General features: G+C 41.4%; 1 protein-coding gene across 1 annotated transcript in view; it reads left to right on the plus strand.

Annotated features, from left to right (window-relative positions):
* Positions 1-7,430: 7,430 nt before the first annotated feature.
* Ninl (ninein like) overlaps positions 7,431-22,128 on the plus strand; it is a 74,985-nt gene continuing 60,287 nt past the window's right edge. Inside the window, exon 1 of the mRNA XM_033761147.1 lies at positions 7,431-7,450. Within this exon, the coding sequence (XP_033617038.1) occupies positions 7,434-7,450 (17 nt within the window). The 5' untranslated portion in view covers positions 7,431-7,433. The remainder of the gene's footprint in view (positions 7,451-22,128) is intronic.

Raw genomic sequence — 22,128 nt, forward strand, 5'->3', positions numbered from 1 at the left:
CTGCGGAACAGAGCTGGACCCAGGTCCGGGCCGCGACCCCGCCCCTTGTCCTCCGTCTTCTCCCCCTGACCCCCCGTACCCTCCCCGCTCTCCTTCCCAGCCCCCGCCCCGTCTCTCTCGTCCCCTCCCGTCCCGGTGTCCCCCGTCCTCCCTGTGCCCCTGTCTGCACAGGCCTGGCCTCCGCACGCTGCACGCGCTCTCTCTGTGATCGCCCCCGCTCCCTCACCAAGCGGCTCCCACCCGCTCCCTAACCCGAACGCCGTTCTCGGGGCGGAGACCTGCTGTGATTTCCTCCTTCCCACTCGAGGTGCTGTCGTCCTCCCTCCATTCACCCATGCCGCTAGGGCTCTGCCCACCCGCCTGGTGGCCACTTCGCTGTGCGGTCGTGAGATGGTTGAGTCGCAGGGGATCTAGGTTTCGTTTCAGAAGTCGTTGGCTTCAAGTACAAGTTAGAAATTCAGACTGGAGGCCAGAGATTTGGTCAATCACACACACACAGTAGGAAACCAAAACTTGGAGTCAGACTACCTGGAGCTGCTGGGAGGGGGCAGTAGTCAAAAGCCTGGTTCTTCCCCACCCTTTGGGCCACCTTGAGCCTCCTGGACTCTGACTTCGCTCTGTGCACTGGCAGGGTCTCTTATGGGATGCTGAGTCTTTGGAGCAGGCTCCTGTTGCATCTGCTGCTGTCCTTCCCTGCCCTTCCCAGCCTAGGTTGTCCCTCCTCAGGCTTCAGAAGGAGAATACTGTAGTGGCCAGTGCCACGCTCAGCTTCTGATTTCCAAAAGTCTACAGTGGAGTCTCCTGGAGTTAAAATTCTTTTTTTCTTTCTAGAATAAGCAGAGCCCTCCAGGTAATTAACTCCTTTGGGATCTACTTTGTTTAATAAATAATGATTTGAGTGTATTGGCGTTTATCTGACTGCCTTGATTTATTAGGGAAAATCATTCCTTAAAAGCTCTCGATTCTAAGACCTTTGAAGACTTTTGTACTGGTGGATGTACCCTCAGTGAGAATGTTTCAGCTTCTAGAGATGAGAAACCTGCTCGGTCTGCTGAGCACCTAACGCTGCAAATTGTCTGCTTGTTGATTGCCACAGAATTGTGAGACCCTAGGGCACCTCTCGTGTGCCGAAAAGAGGTTGATTGTAAAGCTGCCTCACTGCTATGAAAAAGGGAGGCCAGCATCTGGAGTCTTTAACAATAGGAGTAAGCAGTTCCTTCAGCCAGGCAGGGGAGGGATGGCGGATACCAGCGACTGGAACTCCTTGGTGCACCGCAGGCTCTGCCCTAGGAGGTAAGAAGGCTTGGGGTTGGTCGGACAGGCTGGTGTGAACCATGGGCAGTGCCTGTGCTGGTGGTGTTCCACCTGAGATGGAGCCCGGGTCTTGTGTTTGTGTTTGGACTTTCAGTGAGCAGCACTGTGCGGCAGGCTCTATGCTCAGGGCTGCAGTGCAGTCTTTCTTTTTTAAAATCGGTACATGTTTGCAATACATAAATGTTTACATTCCTGTGTGGAGTTGGTACACGAACATAACACATCTTAATTCCTTTTGCAGTACAGTCTTCCATGTTGTGCTCACAGCCAGCTGAGCTAGGCTGTGCTGTGCCCACGTGCCAGAGTTCAGGGTTCAGGAAGGCTGGAGTGCCCAGAACTCTGCAGATTCCACATTTCCCACTTCACTGCGTTATCTCCAGATACAGTGAGGTTTCACAATCCTCCTTTGCCTCAGAGTATCTAGATAATTTTTTATTTTCAACTTTCTTTTTTTCAGTACTGGGGATTGAACCCAGGGCCTTGAGCATGCTAGACAAGAACTGTACCTCTGAGCTACATCCACATAATTTCATTCTTTTAAAAAAATATTCATTTTCAGTGCTGATAAAACCCTGTAACTTATGTGAGGGGCCAGATGGGAATTGTTAATTCAAATTCCAGTTTTGAGTTATAGTACTGATGACTTAATATACTGTGCTTTGCTTCTTATGGTCTTTTTGTGCACATATGTGCCCATAGAAATAACATTTTAGAGAGCAAGTCTAATGCTGAGGTTGGGTCCTTAACCCTGAGCCTCCAGCAGCCACCATACAGAGAGGGGTATTAGGCTCATCCTGCAAGGGGCTCCATTCACACTGGGGTCTCTAGATCTCCCTTAGTTCTTAGATGGCATCCAGCCAAAGATGTAAGAGCCAACATCAAACATTGCAATGAAGCAGTTATTGATTTGGGAGTGTTAGGTCCAGGGGCACAGGAATTTAGAAACAGTTGTATATTAAAAAGTAAACCAGGCATTGTGCCCAGTTAGCCTTCAAGGATTAGATTGTCACAATCCAGGAAGTACTCCTGTTCAGATAGCTCCACCTGGCCTGAGAAGGAGCTGGACTGTGTGGCCATGTGGCCTTGGGCTTCCAGCTGTGTTCTTGGAAATGGATGGAGCCAGACAGGCAGAATGGACCATACTACCATGTCTGCACTGTGGGAGAGACAGCAGAACTGTGAGCGGACTGAGGATGTGTGTGCTGTGTGGATGGAGTGGCACCTTCCATCCACTGTATGGGTTCTCGAGGGCAGGGTAAGCTTGGCCACTTACTCCTTGGTTCCAGTGACTATTTCCACTGCTCTCTCAGGACATAAATGAAAAGAAGGGACAGGGAAAATTCACTCTGGACTTCAGACAGGGACAAGAAGTGGGCCCATTCCTATCCGCAATGGCATATTCACGGGTTTCCGTAGTGTATTGGTTATCACGTTCACCTCGCACAATGGCGTATTCGCATCTCTGGCAGTGCTCCTATAGCATGGAGTGTTGTTCTCCATCCTTTGACTTTCAGTCTTTGAATTTATTTTTTAATTAAATGTGGTTTTTTTGTTGTTGTTTTGTTTTTTGGGGGGATTTTTGGTACTAGTAATTGAACTCGGGTCCTTGTGCTTGCAAGGCAGGCGGTGGAACCACTGAGCTAAATCTCTGGCCCTAATTGTGTTTCTTGTATGCAGCATGTTGTTGGATCTTGCTTCTTGATCCATTCTGCCAGTCTTTTTCTTTTGATTGGTAAATTGAAAGCATTTATGGTCTCAACATTGATGGTTATGACTGGTATGTATCGACTTATCTCTGTCACATTATTTTCCTGTCATTGGCTCATCTTTTGTTCCCCCTTCTGTTTAATTCCTTGCCTTGCCTGATGGATTCATTCTTTTGGTGGTTCATAGAGTTGTAGTCCTTTTTATCTTCTAAAATGTACTTCAGAACATTTTGGAGTACTGGTTTGGTGGTCATGAATTTTCTTAAGTTGTTCTTTGTCATGGAAGTATCTTATTTGTTCATTTATTTTTTTTTTCCTCCATCAATTTTGAAAGATAGTTTTGCAGGTTACATTAATCTGAATTGGAGGTTGTCTTCTTTTAGGGCTTGAAATACTTCACTCTTTTTAAAACAAGCTCTTTTTTACTTGAGGGTTTGTGTTGAGAAGTCTGCTGTGATTCTGATGGGCTTTCCTTTATAGGTGAATTGTTTCTTTTCTCTAACAGCTTTTAATATTATGTCCTTGTGTTGAATTTCTGGAATTATTTTTAATACCAGGGGTCAAACTTGGGACCTTGTGCTTGTGAGGCAGGCAGCAGGAACCACTGAGGAAAATCCCTGGCCCAAATTTCTGGAATCTTGACTATTACGTGCTCTTTTTTTTTATCATGGCTAATTGGAACTCTTTATGCCTCACTCACTTATCTGTCTGTCAAATTCTTTTTCCCTGCTTGTAAAGTTTTCTGCCATTACTTCTTTGAACAGATTTTTTAAATGTAATTTGCACTGTGTCCTGCTTTTTCATCCATTCCAATCAATCTTATGTTATTCATTTTTGAATCATCTAACAGTTGCTAGGTTGATTTCTTGTGACCCTTTGCTATTTTTAGGAATATTTCCTTTCATGATCATCAGCTGTGATCCTGTCTTCTATGTCTGATATTCTGTCTTCACATTGCTCATTCAGCGGCATATTCTTTTTTTTTTTTTTTGAGATAGGGTCTCACTTTACTTGAGTTCTTCACATTGCTCATTCAGCGGCATATTCTTTTTTTTTTTTTTTGAGACAGGGTCTCACTATGTACTTGAGACTGACCTGGAACTCAAAGTTCCTCTTTTTTTTTTTTTAATCTGTATCTGCTCTAGAGTGACCATGTCTTTCATTATGGTCACCATCTCTGTAATTATCTCAGAAATTATTTCAGATTTGATTTTTCTAGAGTCTTATTCATCTGCTTTGTTACTTGTGCTTTACCACTTTTGAGAGTCCATGTGGTAGGCTTTCAGATTGTTTCACTTCATTTGGGGAAGTGGTACTGGGGATTGAAGTCAGGACCTTGTGCTTGTAAGGCAGGCAGCCGAACCACTGGGCTAAATTTCTTCCCCTCCACTTCATTGCCCACTGGGTTTGCCTTTGGTGAGCTGGAAGTCTGGGACTGCATCTTAAGTGTCTTCTCGTTTTCTGTGTTTTTTAGTTTAATTCCTGAGATGATACTTCTAAATTGCTTGTGGTGAGTACAGTTTATTTTCTTTATCATTTATCTTACAATAAATATGGTATGGCTTATTTCTAAAATGTCCCCCAGATGTCTCGTGTTCAGAAATGGGATTTTGGGAAGGTGATTGAATCATGGGGGCTCTGACTTCATCAATGACTTAATCCATTATGAGATCATAATTTGGGCCAGGGATGTAGCTCAGTGGTGCTTCTTCTGCCTGGCAAGCGCAAGGTCCTGAGTTCAATTCCCAATACCAATAAATAAATAAATAAATAAGAAAGATCATAATTTGTTGGCACTACTGAGAAGTGATAGAAACTTAGAGCCTAAAGGAAGGGAGAGAGTCTTGGGAAGAGATCATAGGGACTATAACTGGTCTCGGGCTCTTTCCCTCTGTCTGCCATGAGGTAAACAGTTTTCCTCTGCTATGTCCTGCCACCAGTCCTAAAAGCAGCGGAGCCAGCCCACCATGAACTGAAACCCCAGAAAACCATGAGCCAAAACGAATACTTCTTCAAGTTGTTCTCAGGTATTTGGGCAGTGATGAAAAACTGACCAACATACAATGACATCTTGGATTTGATGAAACATGGTATTTTCCTCTGGCTCCACTGACTATAGGGGAGAGAAAAAAGAAGAATCTAGTAGCTTCATTTGAAAAGTTTTTCAGTCTGTCAGACCCATGTTTAAACACCAGGCTAGATGTACAGCTGCCTTTGGTCATTCTCACCCTTCACTTCACAGTATTGCAGATATTCCAAATTGCATTTCTGTCTTCACCTCTATACCTTGTCCGTCCTTCCTCTGTAACTACTTCAAGGAATGGAACCTTATCATTATCCAATGACAGCTCCAGAATGTCCAGGAGGAGGAGTGCAGGTCCTGTCCAGGAGCAGACAGCAGAGATGGCTTAAAGTTGGGTGTGCATGGGGGTTAAGATTAGACTTGAAGCCTTTACCCAGGACCAACCCTAATGTAGGTAATCACACAATACTTAAAAAGGCTACATTTTGAGAAGTGTACCATTGGGTGACCTTCTAGTTTTACAACCATCACAGAGAGTGTGTACACAAGCTAAAATGCCACATTGTCACTACCTGACATCTCCATATGGAGTCACTGTTTTGAATGTGGCTTGTCATTGACTAAGACATCCTTCTACACTGATATCTGTACTGATTTTATTTCTTACTTATCTTGTAGAATAATTTTGGATCCAGATGCCCTGCTTCATTTTCTTCATTTGTCATGAGAATAATTTTCCCAAATCAGTTAAGATAATGGATGCAGCAATTTAAGATGCCATACAGCTCTGAAATTCTGTGACTTAAAATGAGAAGGCTTTTTATAAAGTCTTTCACACTAGAATCATTGAATGACAGATACACCGTCAGTGTGTAGCTTTGACCATAGTATCTGAGAAGGCCAGGTATGAAGCTCGGTTTCTCTGCTTCTTGAGTCCAGCAAGCCCTTCTCAGTATGGTTCCTGTGCTGATCTCAGCTCCCTGGACACGTGAAGAGACTTCACACCTAACCTTCACATCTGCTCAGATTTGTAATATTGTATTTTAGTTTGGCATAGATTTAAATAGTTGCTACAGAAGAATACAGTGATTTCTCCATCGCCTGTTTTCTTGGACTGCTGTGCTTATCTGCATTTAGGTTGATTGCTTCTTGGCAATTCCAAACCCCTTTAGGGTCTTTGAGATGTTGGTGTTGATCTGACCTTCATAGCGGGCTCATTCTTCAGAAGTGGAAACCAGAATATTCATCTTCCCAGAGTCCTTGGACTGTTGAGTATATGTAAAAAGCAAGGAGGAGCAAGACTGCATGTTGTGCCCCAGGTCCTAATTGCATGACTGGAATTTCAACTGGGCAAGTTGGAATACTTATGAGAATGAGTGTGAACTGTTCCTAGGTTTTCTGACACTGATTTTATTCTTATTCTCTTTCTTTATGCCCAACATGAAACAAGAAAGATTGCCCCAGGTACTGGTGAAAAGAGTGTCTCACACTGATTTCTAACAGATGATTAGAATGGATTGGAATGTGGAATGTTTGGTTGATGCCTCGCTTTTTAATTTTGGAGACTATTCAAGTTATTATTCTTTATATAGATTCTTGCATGACATTAAGACTTTCCACTTTGGTTGAGAGATGGAAGAGAGAATTTTCAAGTGTATTCTGGAAATGAAATTTTCCACTTTATAGAAAAATTTTTGCAGTATTCAAATTATTTATGTGCTATTGGTAGGGATGAGACATTGCATAAAGGCTGGTGTTCTAACTTGAGTCACTCATCAGCTAGCCTTGTGGCCTTGAGCAAGTTTCTCAGCCTCTCTGTGCCTCCCTCTCTTCATGTGGAAACTGGGGGTCATACTAGTGTGCTTTAGTCACTTTCCTGTCACTGTCACCGAATGTCCAACACCCACATCTGAAAGCAGGAGAGGTTTATTTGACTCACAGTTTCCAGGGGCTTCAGTCCCCCTTCTCAAGACTAAAGTCCTCAGTGTTGAGGAGGGTGCCCAGAACATGACTAGTGCTCAACAGATATACCTTTGTATTTTCAAAAGACAACTTAGAGCAAGTGCCCTGCTGTGGGATCCGAGGTAGGGGCTTCTCTTCTGTGGTCCTGACCATCCACAAACAGCAAACCCAGGACCTGTGCAGCCCAGAAGGGGATGTTCAGAAGAAATCTCTTGGGCCCATTTTTATTTTTCTCCCTCAGCCTCTAAGGTCACTTGACTGAAACAAAAATAAACAGCAACAACTGTCCCATAAGAGAAACTACTTAGAATGGGGAAATGTGCAGATTCTTCAGATAATTAGGACCTGAGATCACTAACAGGAAAGGACTGGTAACGAGATCTCACTGTGACCCTCAGACTGCCTCCACCGCCCCGCCGTGTGCCTGTATGTGTGGAACTGAAATGTAAGACTCTTGGACATTTGCTTTGATCTATAACTTCAGTGTTTATTTTTAAACTTATTTTTAGTTTTTTAGGTGCTGGGGACAGAAGCCAGGGCTTTGTGCCTATTAGGCATGCACTTTGCCCTTTAAAGGGATTTTACCAGATGTGTTTCCTTATTGAGATGCTGGTGAGGCTCACTGAATGGGCACCAGGATGTGCTGCTTCATTTTTTGTGAGGCTTTTGGTTTTTCTGAGCAGTTACAGGCTTTTAAAAGAGCACTTAGACAGCATTTCCAAGTTTCCTTTTGCTTCTCTTTGGATGTGAAGTATCTATAACCTTGCCTCGTCACTGGTCTCAGCCTCTGTCCTTAGTCACTAGGGGGGTGGATGCCTGTGTGGTTACTGATTACTTTCCCTTCTGGCTCTTGGCAAACTGATTGTTGGCGGTGTGGAGGTCACACTGGCCCAGCTCACAGGCCCCACCTGCCACAGTGGGGCTCTCTCATCTTGTACTGCCCCACAAATGTTGCACTGCCCCACTTGTGTTGTTTTAGTGAGTGTTTCCTTAACAAGTAGCAATACTGTGCCTATTAAGCATTTGCTTTATCTTGCAAAGCAAGATATGCCCTAAAACAGTCAGCCTTTCTTCCTCTGATGTGTGTGTGTGTGTGTGTGTGTGTGTGTGTGTGTGTGCGTGTCCGTGTATTACTATGGTTTGAACCCAGGGTCTTTGCACTTAGCTACATCGCTGACCCTTTTCTAATACTTTGTTCGAGACAGTTTTATTAAGTCACTAAATTGCCCAGGCTGGGCTCAGACTTGTGATTCTCCTGCCTCAGCCTCCCAGTGTGCTTAGATTACAAGCATGTGCTGGAATACAGGGCTCCTTCTGATGTCTTGATGGCAGTGTTCTTACAGGAATGAAGAGAAAGCAAGCATCCTCCTCATTGCCATCATTATCTGGCAGCCTGCCTGGCCCTTCTGGTAAGAACGTGTGAACGCGTAGTCCCAGCACTCCAAAGCTGAAGCAGGAGGATGGCTTGCACCCAGGAGTTCAGGGCTAACCCTGGAAGTATAGTGAGACCCCTTTAAAAACAAAACAAAAATGTGTGAACAAGGAGCCTTCCCAGGGACACACATCTGTTTAAGAATACTTGCCAGTTTTTTTAGAACAACAACCCCCACCCAGGATCTTAGATATTTGGGGAAAAAATAAAAAGCATTTCTGTGGATTCTGCTGTGCAATCTCTGGCTTGGTAGAGCACCTGGCTTCAGCTCACTGACCCTACAGCTCGGGGTGGTTCTGAGAGCCGCAGTTGACATTCTCAGGATGGAAAGGGTGGTGGGTGCAGCCATCCTTTGTGCTGCAGCACAGCTCCCACGTCTGCTTTAGAGAACCTGGGCTGCTGCTCCTGAGCTTCTGGAGCCTCTCAGAACACACCTGCACCGGGTTTCTCCTGTCTGGTGGTGACTCCCATGAGGTTACAATTGCCCTCTACCTGGAGCAATGGCCCATGTTCCTCAGGAAGGCTGCAGCCTTCTTGCAGAACTGAAGGTCATGGACCCTCCAAGGTACCTGTCAGTGATTTTGCTTAAAAACCAAATGTAAACTCTTTAGCATGCATAAAACTGCAGCAGGATGACAAGTTTTATTCTGCTTTTCCCTGCTCCACAATGGCAGCCAGAACCATGCTTTCCCTTGCTTTCAAAGTCAGAGGTGGGGTGGGTGGGTTTTCTGTCTCAGGGCTGAAAGCAGAAGTTCCTAGAAGAGGTGCAACTACCACCACTACTAGTAGTAATACTAGTACTACTGTTACTACTACTGCTGCTGCTACTACTACTACTACTACTACTACTACTTACTACTACTACTACTACTACTACTACTACTACTACGTCTTCATCTCTCCTTTTCCTTCTTCCTCTCCTTCCTTTCTCTTCTTCCTTCTCCTCCTTCCTTCTTCTAATCCCAGCACTTGGGAGACTGATGTACAAGGATCGAGTTTGAGGGCAGCCTGAACTACCCAGAGAGGCCCTGTCTCCAAATAAATAAGTAAACTAACAAACCTGTGTGTGCTGTTTGAAGACTTGGAGTCTGTGTGGATTTGCTGTCACCACATGAGAGCACAGACAGTGCCATCACCGAGGCACACTCCTACTGCCCTCTGAAGTCCACCCTGCCTGCTACTGACCTTTGCTCTGTCCCTGCCACTCCTTCCAGCCTCTCTAGAAAATCCTCTTAAGTTGAAACTTCCTGCATGCAGCCTTTCCAAATTGGCTGCTCTCACCGAGTACTTGTTACATTACTGTTCATATTAATATTCATGTGCATTTGATCCTTCTTATTGCTAAGTCGCAGTCCAGGTAGGAATGTGGCCCCTGTGTTTATCTGTTGACCTGTGGGAGGCTATTAGGATTGTTTCCTAATAACTTTAATGATTGTGAATGCAGTTGCTGTGAACCTTTGTTATGGGTTTTGTGTGAATGTGTTATTTCACAGGGTATGTACTTAGGTGGTAAATAGGTGTGGGATTGCAGAATCACATGGGAAGCCTTGGTTTAATTTGAAAAGAAATGCTTTCTTTCCAAAGTGGCTGTACCATTTTGCATTCCTGTTCCCGTTCCCATATGAGAACATTACACTTCTTGTTCTTGATATTGATAATTTTTAAATGTCTAACTTCAGTTACTATAATAGACCTGCAATACCGTTTCATTGTAGTTTTAATTGACATTTCTATAATGGTAAATGATGTAGAACTTTTTTTCTTTGGTGCCAGGGATTGAACTCAGGACCTTGCGCTTGCAAGGCAGACGGTGGCACCACTGAGCTAAATCCCAGCCCAAACCTTTTTTTTTTTAAAGTGTTCTTTTTGCCATCTGTACATCTTCTCTGGTGAAATGTACCTCTTTCAGTCTTTTGCAAATTTTCTTATTAAAATTAGGCTGTTTTCTGTTTTGTTTTTATAGTTTCTTTTGCGTATATGTCATTTGTTAGATACGTGGTTTGCAAATGTATTCTCCCAGTCTGTGGCTTTTTGTTTTTTGAACAGTGCCTTCATATGTCAAATGTTTTTATTTTGCTGAAATCCAACTTACCAAAGTGTCTTCTGTGGATTGTGCTTTAACAACTTATCTAAGAACTCACTATCTAATAGAAGTTATAAAGATTTCCCTGCTACAGCTGGGAAAGTAGCTCAGTGGAGGAGGCTTTGCCTGTCATGCATGAGGCTCTGGGGTCAATCCCCAGCAGCCCCTTCTCCAAAGATTTAGCTGTTCTAGTTCTTTTGTATGATGTATTTCAGAATCTGCCTGTCTGTATGTTGAAGTTTTCTGCTTAGGTTTCTACTGGAATTATGTTAAGGCTACAGAGTGCAGTTTGGGAAGAATTGACATCTTAACACTTAGTCTTCTAATCCATAAGAATTTGTTTCTCAATTTATTTACATCTTATTTGATTTCTTTCATTAGTATTTTATAGGTTAAACATATAATTCTGTATGTATCATTAGAATTATTTAAATATTCACTTTTTGCAGAGCTTCTACAAATAGTGAAGTTTTACAAATTTCAGGGTCTAATTTTTCATTGAGTCCACAGGAAGACAACCATTTTTGCTAAACTTATTTACTTGAGACTTTTTTATAGATTTCTTGGATTTTCTGTGTAATAATGATGTCTGTAAATAAAGACAGTCTTATTTCTTCCTTTTCAACCCGTGTGCCTTTTATTCGTTTCCTTTCATTGACTTTGCTGGCTAGGACTTCCTGCGAGGTTGCACAGGAGTGGTGGGAGTGGTTGTCCTTGCCTGGCTCCTAGGCTTTCCAGAAACATTTGTACTTTTAGCACTTGTATGTTAGCCGTGGGTTTTTGTAGATGCCTTTCATCAGCTTAAGGGAATTCCCTTCTACTTCCATTCTGCTTGTTGAGAGATTTTAATTATGAATGGATGTTGAATTTTGAACTGTTTTTTCTGTACTTACTGATGTGACTGTGTATTGTGATCAACCACTAATTGACTTTTCTTTTTTTCAGTTAGGGATCGAACCCAGGGCTGTGCATATGCCAGGCAAGTGCTCTTTTATACTGAGCTCCATCCTGACCCACTGATTTTTTTTTTTTAATATTAAGTCTGTCTTACACTTCTGGTATAGGCCCACCTCATAGTAAATTATATGTTCTTGGATTTCATTTGCAAACATTTTGATGAGTTTTTCATCTATGTTCATGAAGGATATTTGTATAAATTTTCTTCCTTATATTGTCTAGTCTAGTTTTGGTATTAGGATAATTGCTGGTCTCATAAAATTTGATGTATTTCTCATTTAGATGTTTAATAGAATTTTTCTATTAAAGCTACCTGGGACTGGAAATTTCTTTTTTGCAAGTTTTTACAAATTCATTTTCTTTAATATTTATAGGGCTCCTGTTCATTTTATTTCATCATGAGGAAGTTGTGATAGTTTGTACTTTTCAAAGAATTACTCTATTTAATCTAAGTTGTTGTATTTGTATATGTGTAGTTCTTTACAATATGCCTTTATTTTCCTTTTATTGTTTGTAGAATCTGTAAAGAGAATCTTTTATCCTCAGTAATGACAATTTATATCTTCTCCCCTCCCATTAATTAGTGTTGGTAGATGTTTATAAATTTTATTAATCTTCTCAAAATACCAGCTTTGTGTTAGGTTCTTTTCTATCTTCTATTTTCAAGTCCATTGATATGTTCTTTTTTTATTATTTTCATTTTGATCCTTTTTTTCTGGTTTCTCTAGGTAGAAGCTGAAATTATTGTGTCCAGTCTTCTAACGAGCCCATGAATGGAATTTTTCATTTCTGTTGCAGTGTTTTTCTAACATTTCCTTTTGATTTCTTTTTACAGTGACCATATCTTAGTAGCATTTTTCACATATTTTCCACCTTTGTCCATTAGAGGCCCAGCATATTAATGTTAAAATTTCATTCTGATAGTTGATCTTGCCTTATCTGAGTTGGATTCTGATGCTTGCTTAGACTGTTATTTCTAGTACTTTGAACTCTTTTGTCAGAAGTCAGATATGTCTTAAGTTTGAAGTGACAGACCCTTATTTCTCTATGTAGGGGTTAATCTGTCCTGAAAGTTGGCTGTAGCTGTAGACATGAGAGGCTTCAAATTCCCCTAGTATCTTGTTGTATGTCTCTCTGCTGTCAGAGTTTTCCTAGAAACTCCTTAAGTGGAATCTGTGTCATGAAGCTTTCTCATTTTCCCACTTTTCCCAGAATCCTACTGTGACCACACCATACAGCCTGTTGATGTAGTGCTTTGGTATTTGGGGGAAAGTGTTCTGTGATTCTGTGCTTTTGTCTAAGTTTTTCTTAGTGGGCCTGTGTTCCTGGACTGGGACCCTGAGAAGAGTTGCTTGGCCTTCTTCCCTTCCTCCCTCCCTCTTTTTCTCTCCTGTGTGAGGCAGAATGACTGGAGGAGGCTCCAGCGGTCAGATTTCCCTTCCCCTTGGTCAGATAAAGCTCTGATAAAATAGTTGCTCTTGAGGTTTGGCCTTTTTTATAGAGGACAGAATGTTCTAGACATTTTTCAAAATAGTTACTTTCCTGCGCCATTTCACAATGGTGATTTTTCGTTTCCCTCTGTCCAAAACTTGAGGGATTTTCACCTCTATTCCTCACCAGAAGAATGTGGTGGACTCTTGGACATAGACTGTGGGAGTTTGCCCTCCGACAGGGCCCCAGTGCTTGTCACCCCCAGCTGTCTTGAGGGTTTCCTCCAGTTCTGTTCCAGCACAGCTGTCACTCTCGTTTCTTGCCTCTCCAGTTTTTAGGGAAGTACTTTACCTTATGGCCTCTCTCTCTCTCTTTCTCTCTGATGGACTGGAGAAAAGATTTTGGTTTTTATTTTGTGCAGGATATTTTTTTTTTTAATTGTGGAGAGGACTGACAACCTCAGGCTGTATGTGTGTGAGAACTGAAATGAGAAGTCACCTGTGCCTGTTTCTGCTTCATGTATTTTGTTGGTCTGTTGTGAGGTGCAGTCACATTTAGGACTAAGTCTACAGGGTGAATGGACTTTTGAGAGTCATATTTAGAACTCCTATTTATTTCTGGTACTTTTCCTTACTCTACAGACTATTTCTTCTGATATTAATGTAACCAGCACAAATCCTAAAAATTATTGTTTGCATGGCATATTTCACCTCTCTTATATTTGAACTGAATTTGTTGAAGTGAATTTCTTGAACTGAATTAAAATATTTGGGTCTTTTAAAAAATTGAACTTGGGCTGGGGATTTAGTTCAGTGGTTCCACCGCCTGCCTTGCAAGCACAAGGTCCTGAGTTCGATCCCTGGTACCAAAAAAAAAATTCAATTTGATAATCCTTCTTTTTTTTTGATGTGTTCAGAAAAGTTTCATTTTGTGGAACTATTAATATATTAGGATATAGGTATGTCATTTTAAAATTTTTTAAGTTTATTGGTACAATTTATATATACATATCACATTCATCATATGGAATTTGTACCTCTATGTGATATATCTTATTTCTTATTTTTTCCCATTCCCCTCCCTTCAACCTTTTTTCCTCTCATTTAAAAAAACTTTGTTTCTATTTTATCTTTCTGTGTTGTTTTCTTCCCTTTTTTTCCTTCCCCTGTGCCCCTCCCTAGTGCCTCTTCCCATTTGAACTTTTTCTTCCTATTTCACATTATCTGTTATAAGTTTCGTTCTTTTTTTTACATTTTCAGTTTCTCATACCAGAGAAATGGTATGATATTTACATATGTGTCTGATTTCACTTAAGAGTATGGTCTCAAGGTTCATCCATTTAGCTATTAATGTCTCAAGTTTATCCTTCTTTATGGCAGAGTAGTACTCCATCATTAGAAGAAACCACATCTTCTGTATCCATTTCATCTGTTGTGGGCATTTGGGTTGTTTCCAAGATTCAGCTATTACAAACTGTGCTGCTATGAACATGGGTACCTATATATCACTGTGGTAGGATGCTTTTAATTCTTTTGGGAAGATACCAAGAAGGGTCAAATGATACCAAGCTGGGTCAAATGGAACCTCTAGTTTTAGTTTTTTGATTTCCACAGTGATTGCACCAGCCTACACTACTACCAACAGTGGAGAAGTGTTCCATTTTCCCTACAGCCCACCAATATTTATTATTGGTTGATTTCTTGATAACAGTCATTCTTTCTGGAGTGAGATGGAATCTCAGTGCTGTTTCAATTTGTATCTTTTGAATGACCAGTGATATTGAACATTTTGCATATATTTATTAAGCATTTTTCAAAATAGTTACTTTCCTCCTGCACCATTTCACAGTGGTGATTTTTTTGTTTCCCTCTGTCCAAAGCTTGAGGGATTTTCACCTCCATTTTTACTTCATCTGAGAAGTGTCTGTTCATTTCTAATGCACATTTTTGGATTGGGCCTTTAAATTTGGAGAGTCTTAAGTTTTTTTTTTAGTTCTTTATATATTCTACATATCAGTCATTTGTCTGAGGAATACCTGGCAAAAATTGTTTCCCACTCTGTTTGTTGTCTCTTCATTCTATTAATGATTTCTTTTGCTGTGCAGAAGCTTTTTAATAAGATGAGATCCCAGTTATTGATTCCTTGTAATATTTCCCATGAGATTAGGGTTTTGTTCATAAAGTCTTTGCTTATGCCTGTGCCTTCAAGAGTTCCACCTAGTCTCTCTGCCACAGATTTAGTGTTTCTGGTTTTTGTTTGTTTGTTTGTTTGTTTTTTATACCGGAGATCAAACTCGGGACCTTGTGCTTGCAAGACAGGCAGCAGAACCACTGAGCTAAATCCCCGGCATAGTGTTTCTGTTTTAATATTTAGATCTTTATTCCATTTTTATTTTAGTTTAGTGAATGGTAAGGGACATGGGTTTAGTTTTAGTCTTTGACATGTGGAAAGCCAGTTTTTTCAGCACCATTTATTAATGAAGCTATCTTTTTTCCAGTGAAGGTGTTTGGCTCCTTTGTTAAATAAAGTGACTGTGTTTGGAGTAGCTTCTGCATCTTCTAATCTGTTCTATTGATCCCTGGGTCTGATTTTTTTGTCAGTACTATACTGTTGTTTTTGTTGTAGTTGTTTCTGTTTTGCAGTATCAGGGATGGAACTCAGGACCTTGTGCGTGCAAGGCAGGCGTGGTGCCACTGAGCTAAATACCTGGCCCTTGTACCATGCTGTTTATATCACGGTAGTTTTGTAGTATAATTTGAAGTCAGAGATTGTGATGCCCCCTGCCTTGCCTTTGTTATTCAAAATTATTTTTGCTATTCTGCATCTCTTCTGGTTCCAAATGAACTATAGGATTGTTTTATCTAATTCTGTGGGGGTATGCTATTGGTATTTTAATCGAGAATGCATTAAATCTGTATAACAATTTAGGGAGCATGGCCATTTTTACTATGTTGGTTCTTCCTACCCATGAGTAAGGGATATCTTTCCATGTTCTGATATCCTTGTCCATCTACTTTTTTTTTTTTCAGTAAGTTTATTGGTACTTTTTAGATATACAGTACAGTTACATTCATCATTGGGATCTTGTACCTTTACATGATGTATCTTGGTTCTTATTTTTCCCCATACCCCTGCCCTTCCTTCACCCTATCCACCCTTGTCTATTTACAAAGACTTTGTTTGCATTTTCATAGTACTATAGTTTTCCAAGTAAAGATCTTTTACTTCCTTTGTTAGATTGATTCCTAAATATTTCATTTTCTCAATGCTATTGTGAAAGGTGTGGTTTCCTAATTTTTCTCTCAGTAAGTTTGTTATTTGTGTAAGGGAATGCTATAGATTTCTGAGCATTAACTTTGTATCTAGCTATGCTACTGAATTTGGTTGTTAAATCTAGAAGTCTTCTGGTGTTTTGGGGGCCTTCTAAGTAGAGTATCATGTCATCTACAAATAATCATAATTTAACTTCTTCCTTTCCTGCCCTTATTCCTTATTTCTTTCTCTTGTCTAATTGCTCTGGCTAATGTTTCCAGAACTAGATTGAATAGGAGTAGTGATAGTGAACATCCTTATCTTGTTCCTGATTTTAGAGTGAGAACTTTCAGTTTTTGACAATTTAGTATGATGTTGGCTGTTGATTTGTCACAGATGGCTTTTATCAGATTGCAATAAAGACCATCTATTCCCATTTTCTGTAGGGTTTTATCATGAATGGACATTAGACTTTGTGAAATGCTTTTCCTGCATCTATTGAGGTGATCATGTGACTTTTGCCCTTGGCTCTCTTGATATAGTGTATTACGTTTATTTTTTTGCATGTGCTGAACTATCCCTGCATCCCTGGGATGAGTCTTACTTGGTCATGGTGTATTACCTTCTTGATGATTTGTTGCATTCTGTTTGCCAGTATCTTATTGAGGATTTTTGCATCTTTATTCATTAGGAAGATTGGCCTATAGTTCTCTTTTTTGTTTGGGTTGTTCTCTGGTTTTGGTATCGGGGTAATACTTGCTTCCAGAAGTGACTTTGGGAGTATTGCTTTCTTTTAAATTTCATTAAGAGTTTGAGAGTAGTGGCTTTAGATCTTCTCTAAAGTTCTTGTAGAATTCAGGAGTGAATCCATTAGGACCTGGGCTTTTCTTTGTTGGTAGGTTTTTAATTACATCTTCAATTTCATTGACTGACATTGGGTTATTTAGCATTTTTATATCTCCTTGATTCAGCTGTGGTAGTTCACAGGTATACAGGAATTTGTCCATTTCTTCTGTGTTTTTCACCTTATTACAGTACAGGTTCTTGAAGTAGGTATTGATGATCTTCTGGATCTTTGCAGGATCCATTGTGATTTCACCCTTTTCATACCTAATTTCATGGATTTGAGTCCTTTCTTTCATTTTTTCATAAGATTGGCTAAGGGCTTATTAATTTTATTTAATCTTTCCAAGAACCAGCTCTTTCATTCATTGATTCTTTATATTATTTTCTTACTTTCCATTGCACTGATTTCTGCTCTGATCTTATAATTTACTCCCTGTACAAGCTTTGGGCTTGACTTGTTCTTCTTTTTCTAAAAGTTTGAGGTTCAACATTAGGTTGTTTATTTGAGTTCACTCTGTTTTCCTGATGCGAGTTCACTGCTATAAATTTCCCTTTTTGGACTGCTTTTGCTACATCCCATAAGTTCTGATATGTTGTATCAGTATTATTGTTTAGTTGTAGAAACTGTCTAATTTTTTTTTTCATTTCATCTGTGACCCATTGGTTGTTCAGGAGGGTGTTATTTAATTTTTACATGCTTATGTAGTTTTTGTGGTTTCTTTTGCCATTGATTTCCAATTGCATTGCATTATGATCTGATAATATGCATGGGATAATTTCAGTTCCTTTCCATCTGCTTAAGCATGTTCTATGGACTAGTATGTGGTTATTTTGGAAAATGTCCCATGTGCAACTGAAAAGAATGTGTATTCTGATATTGTGAGGTGGAAGACTCTTTACTAAGTTCAGTTTTTCACAGCTTTGGTTCAATTCTGATTTTTTTGTTGCTGTTGATTTAGGTATGTCATTTGTTATTTGTTTTCTCTTTGTCGCTGACATATTGATTTCTCCCTTTCTCTTTGTGGAATTGCTTGAGTGTTTCTTCCATTTTTAATTGGTCTACTGAGATTTTGACTATGTGTCTTTGCATAGTTGTCTCAGTGGTTGTGTAGAGAGTGCAGTATTGATATTTAACCTTTCTCCACCTTCTTAGAAACCTCCCCATCATGCAGGTTCCTCCCCCAACTAGGCTGTGGTTAGGTGTGTTATATCTGTGTAACCTGAAAACTGTTTCAGTCAGGGTTATGAGTTTTGCTTTCAGTTATTATAAATGTTTTAAAGAACTTAAGAGAAAAGTAGTCTGTTATACTTATCTGGTCTATTATACTTATTTGCCATGTCTATTGATCTTCATTTATTCTTAGAATTCTAAATTTCCCCTGGCATTATTTCCTTTCCAACTGAATAATTTTCTTTAGCATTTCCATTAGAGAGGGCCGGCTGGTAATACATGCAATCATTTACTTTTCAGAATCCTTGGATAATTACACCCTTCCTTGTCTCTTATTGTAGGACCCTGAGGTTCTTGACAGGGTCATGTTTGGGAAGAGGAGACAGTAAACACCTTGGGAAGGGAATCAGATTCCACAAGGACAATCCCCTAAGACCAGGAAAGATGTGGAGGCTGGGAAAAAAACAGAGATCTTCAGTTTACCTCTTATGATCCCATGAAGTGATAAGCACTGGGAGCAGGGAGATTAACAGCTCATGGACTGTAAGGGGTCCTGATTTGGAGCAGGGAGTTTTGCAGCTCACAGATTGCTGAGGGAAGCTGGGCCAGCAAGTATCCCATGAGCACCTTGACACAGATGTGTTGGAGCACCTGAGTTCCAGATTCGTGGGCAACCTGCTGACCTAAACCTCTTGGATCACTGACAAAGTTTGGGGTCTGTTTACTAAGAGTTCCCATGAACCATAATACCTGGCACCTGGAACTTAAAGGAGGGGAGATTTAATTTGGCTCAAGTTTCCACTGAGATTAGTCCATAATCAGTTGAAAGGGCCTGACAGAAGAAAGCTGCTCATGGTATGGTGACCAGAAAGCTGAAAGAGAGGAGCCAGGAGCCAGGAAAGGAGCTAGATCCTTCCAGGCCATGCCCCCGTTGAGCACTTCTTTAGACCAGGCCCCACTTCTGAACAGTCAGTCAGCTGTGAACTCATCCTTGGACCTCTCCACTGGTGCATACGATGTTGCCATGATCCAGTCATCTTCCAAAACCCTCACCTATGAAGACAAGGCTTTTGGGGTGCATTTTAGATCTAAATCGTAACAGAGTCCTTCTGTAAGACAATATTAGCCATGTAAGAAGTGGAAGGTTAGCTCACTAACCATGAGTGATGGTTAGTTAGTTCCTCTTCTCACATTAACCTTGCTCTCTGGTTATAGCAAAAGAGAGTCTTGGGATAATTTCTCCCAATTACACAGGCATCCATTAAACAGTATTTAATGGCAGCCAGGGAGCAACATGTGCAGCCTGTTCCATAGCTTCAAGGATCCCAGGCTGCTGTCTTTCATGTGCCTCACCACCCACCACTCTGCCTGGAAGCTTCACTCGTGGAACTTGTTCCAACATTCCTGAGGTTGGGTAATTTTAATGGCTATTAGCAAACAGCCAGAAATTCTTTACCCAGTGGCTAAACGCAGAACATTTAGAGGTCAAGCTGCTTGCCTCTTAGATTCTTATCCTCTAAGGGTGATGAGTGGCCATAACATATATATCCACATTCCTTAGAATTTTTAATTTTTCCAGGAAGAGTCCCTTTTTAACGTTCATCAGCCAGTGGAAAACCCTTGAATGTCACCAGTAAACACCTATTGTTGACTCTCATTAAACAGCTCCCAATGAGTCTGCAGCATCCCCTTTCAGCCTGGGCTTCCCATGTAGAGGCCAAACTGGCCACCCAGCCTGTCCTTTCCCCGTTAGGATGCTGTTCCATCTGGTTTGTAGCTTAGTCCTAACACCTGTCTGCATTAAATGAAATATTTAAAAGTAACCAGCCAGATAGTAATACATATCTGTAATCCCATCTACTCAGGAGGCGGAGGCAGGAGGATTGCAAGTTTGAGCCCAGCCTGCACAATGTAGTGCTTTGTAAAACCTGTCTCAAAATATTAAAAACAAAAAAAGAAGGGGCTGGCAAAGTAGCTCAGTGCAAAAGCCCTGGGATCAATCCCAGTACTTGGGAGAGAAAAGGAAGCCATAGGGATCCAAACACTATACACAGAGAGCCCAATGGTGACAACCACATAGACTGCAGATGAGAAAGACCTCAACAGAAGCTCTCACCTTTGCACAACCTGAAGTATGAGCTTCAGAATCCCAGTAAGAGAGATGGGCTTCTTGCCATTCCAGAAGCAGAAATAATTTAATTTGGAAAAAGACCTGGCATTTCTTGCAAAATCAGGTTTGTGGAATAGCACGTTGGTCAGCTGCCCACTACTATAACAAAACACCTGAGATAACCACCAGAAAAGGAGGAAAGGCTTGCTTTGGCTCACAGGTTCAGAGGCTTCAGTTCATGGTCACTGCGCCCCCATTGCCTCTAGGCCCGTGGCAGACCGAACATCATGGCAAGAGTGGAGGTAGAGCAAAGCTGCTCACCTTGGGAAACAGGAAACAGAGAGAGACAAAGGGCCAGAATCCCCATGTCCCCTTCGAGGACATGGCCCCGGTGACCCACTAGGCCCCACCTTTGGGGCCTTTAACACCTGAACTTGGAAGGACTTTTATCCAAACTGCAGCCGACATACTTTGTATCTGTTACTCAACTATACTGTCAAAGTATATGTAATGTTTGATTACCTATAAAATCACTCAAATTCAAACTAGCAATGTCAATTTAACGTAATAAATCTCTGTGTATAACTGGCACAATCTCTGTACCTGTGAACACGCCCAGCTGCGTGGTGTGCTCCAGGCCGCCCTCTGCACACACTTTGCACCTCTGTCCTCTCTGCACTGCAGTGAAAGCTCCATGGGGTGGCCACAGTGTCACTTGGTGTTCTAACTGTGTGATTTATGATCTAAGTTTATCTCTAGTCTTTTCATCCAAAATGTGAAAGGCCAACACTGCCCTGAATTTTTGAGGCAAAACTCGGCTGAAAGTGATTACAAATCCAAAAAGAAATCTGCTATCATAGAAAACTGCCCCCTACTTCCACCCCTTGGTGGGGGTAGTCTAGGGACAGGAGGGACTTATCACAGTGCTGCCACAGCTAGTGACTCTCAGGATGTGCGGTCACTGTGAAATCATCTTGTGTGAACTTCACGCAGTTACATGAACTATTTGCTCCACAGCGTTTTCCATCCTGGCCCCAGTTGAATGTAGCTGAGCCTGGATGGATGCAATCTGAGAAGTGTGCCTGTCCTGCCGCTCCGTGGTGCTTCTGACTTGGCTGCCTATCTTCCTGGAATTTATGCCCTCCTCCTGAGATCAAGCAGACTGAAACCTCCAAACCCTGAGCCAGAATGATCCTTTCCTCTTTTAGATTGATTACCTCATGTATTTTGTTACCACGATGGAACGCCAATCACTCATGCTGGTTCAGGAAGCCCCTGAGCCATGCAGGGCCACATGGCTGGCTGTGCAGGTACCTTGCTTAGCTTGGCCTGATTCAAGAGGTGCCTCCTGGGGGGTCCTCTGCACTCACAGGCTTGTGCGGAAGCCACTTCCCAGCTTGGCTTTCTGAGCACCCTGTTTCCTGTCCCTTCCTTCTTTACTTCTCTCTACACACACCACCATATAAAATATGATTTGTGCATTTTTCATGTCTCCTCTTACTAAGATGTGAGCCCCCAAGGAATAGATTTTGCTGTGTTTGCTGCAGTGTCCAAGTGTGAGGTACATAGTGGGTGCTTAGTGACAGTGTTTTATAAGAGTGGATACTGTTTTGCATCCTGCTTTTCTATACACACCTCTCCTTTTTCTGAGATGAGGTCTTGTGTGTTGCCCAGACTGGCTTTGAACTCCTGAGTTTAAGCAGTTCTGCCCTGCTTCCCAACTGCTGGGACTGCAGGTACATACCACCACACCTGGCCTTTTTTTATTAAAAGACAAGTTGTCTGTGGCATGTGTGTACATATCATGGTCCTCTTTTTTTTTTTTTTTTTTTTTTCTGCTC

The sequence above is a fragment of the Fukomys damarensis genome, unplaced genomic scaffold, assembly GCF_012274545.1.
Source record: "Fukomys damarensis isolate Sample0158 unplaced genomic scaffold, DMR_v1.0_HiC HiC_scaffold_7, whole genome shotgun sequence".
NCBI lineage: Eukaryota > Metazoa > Chordata > Mammalia > Rodentia > Bathyergidae > Fukomys > Fukomys damarensis.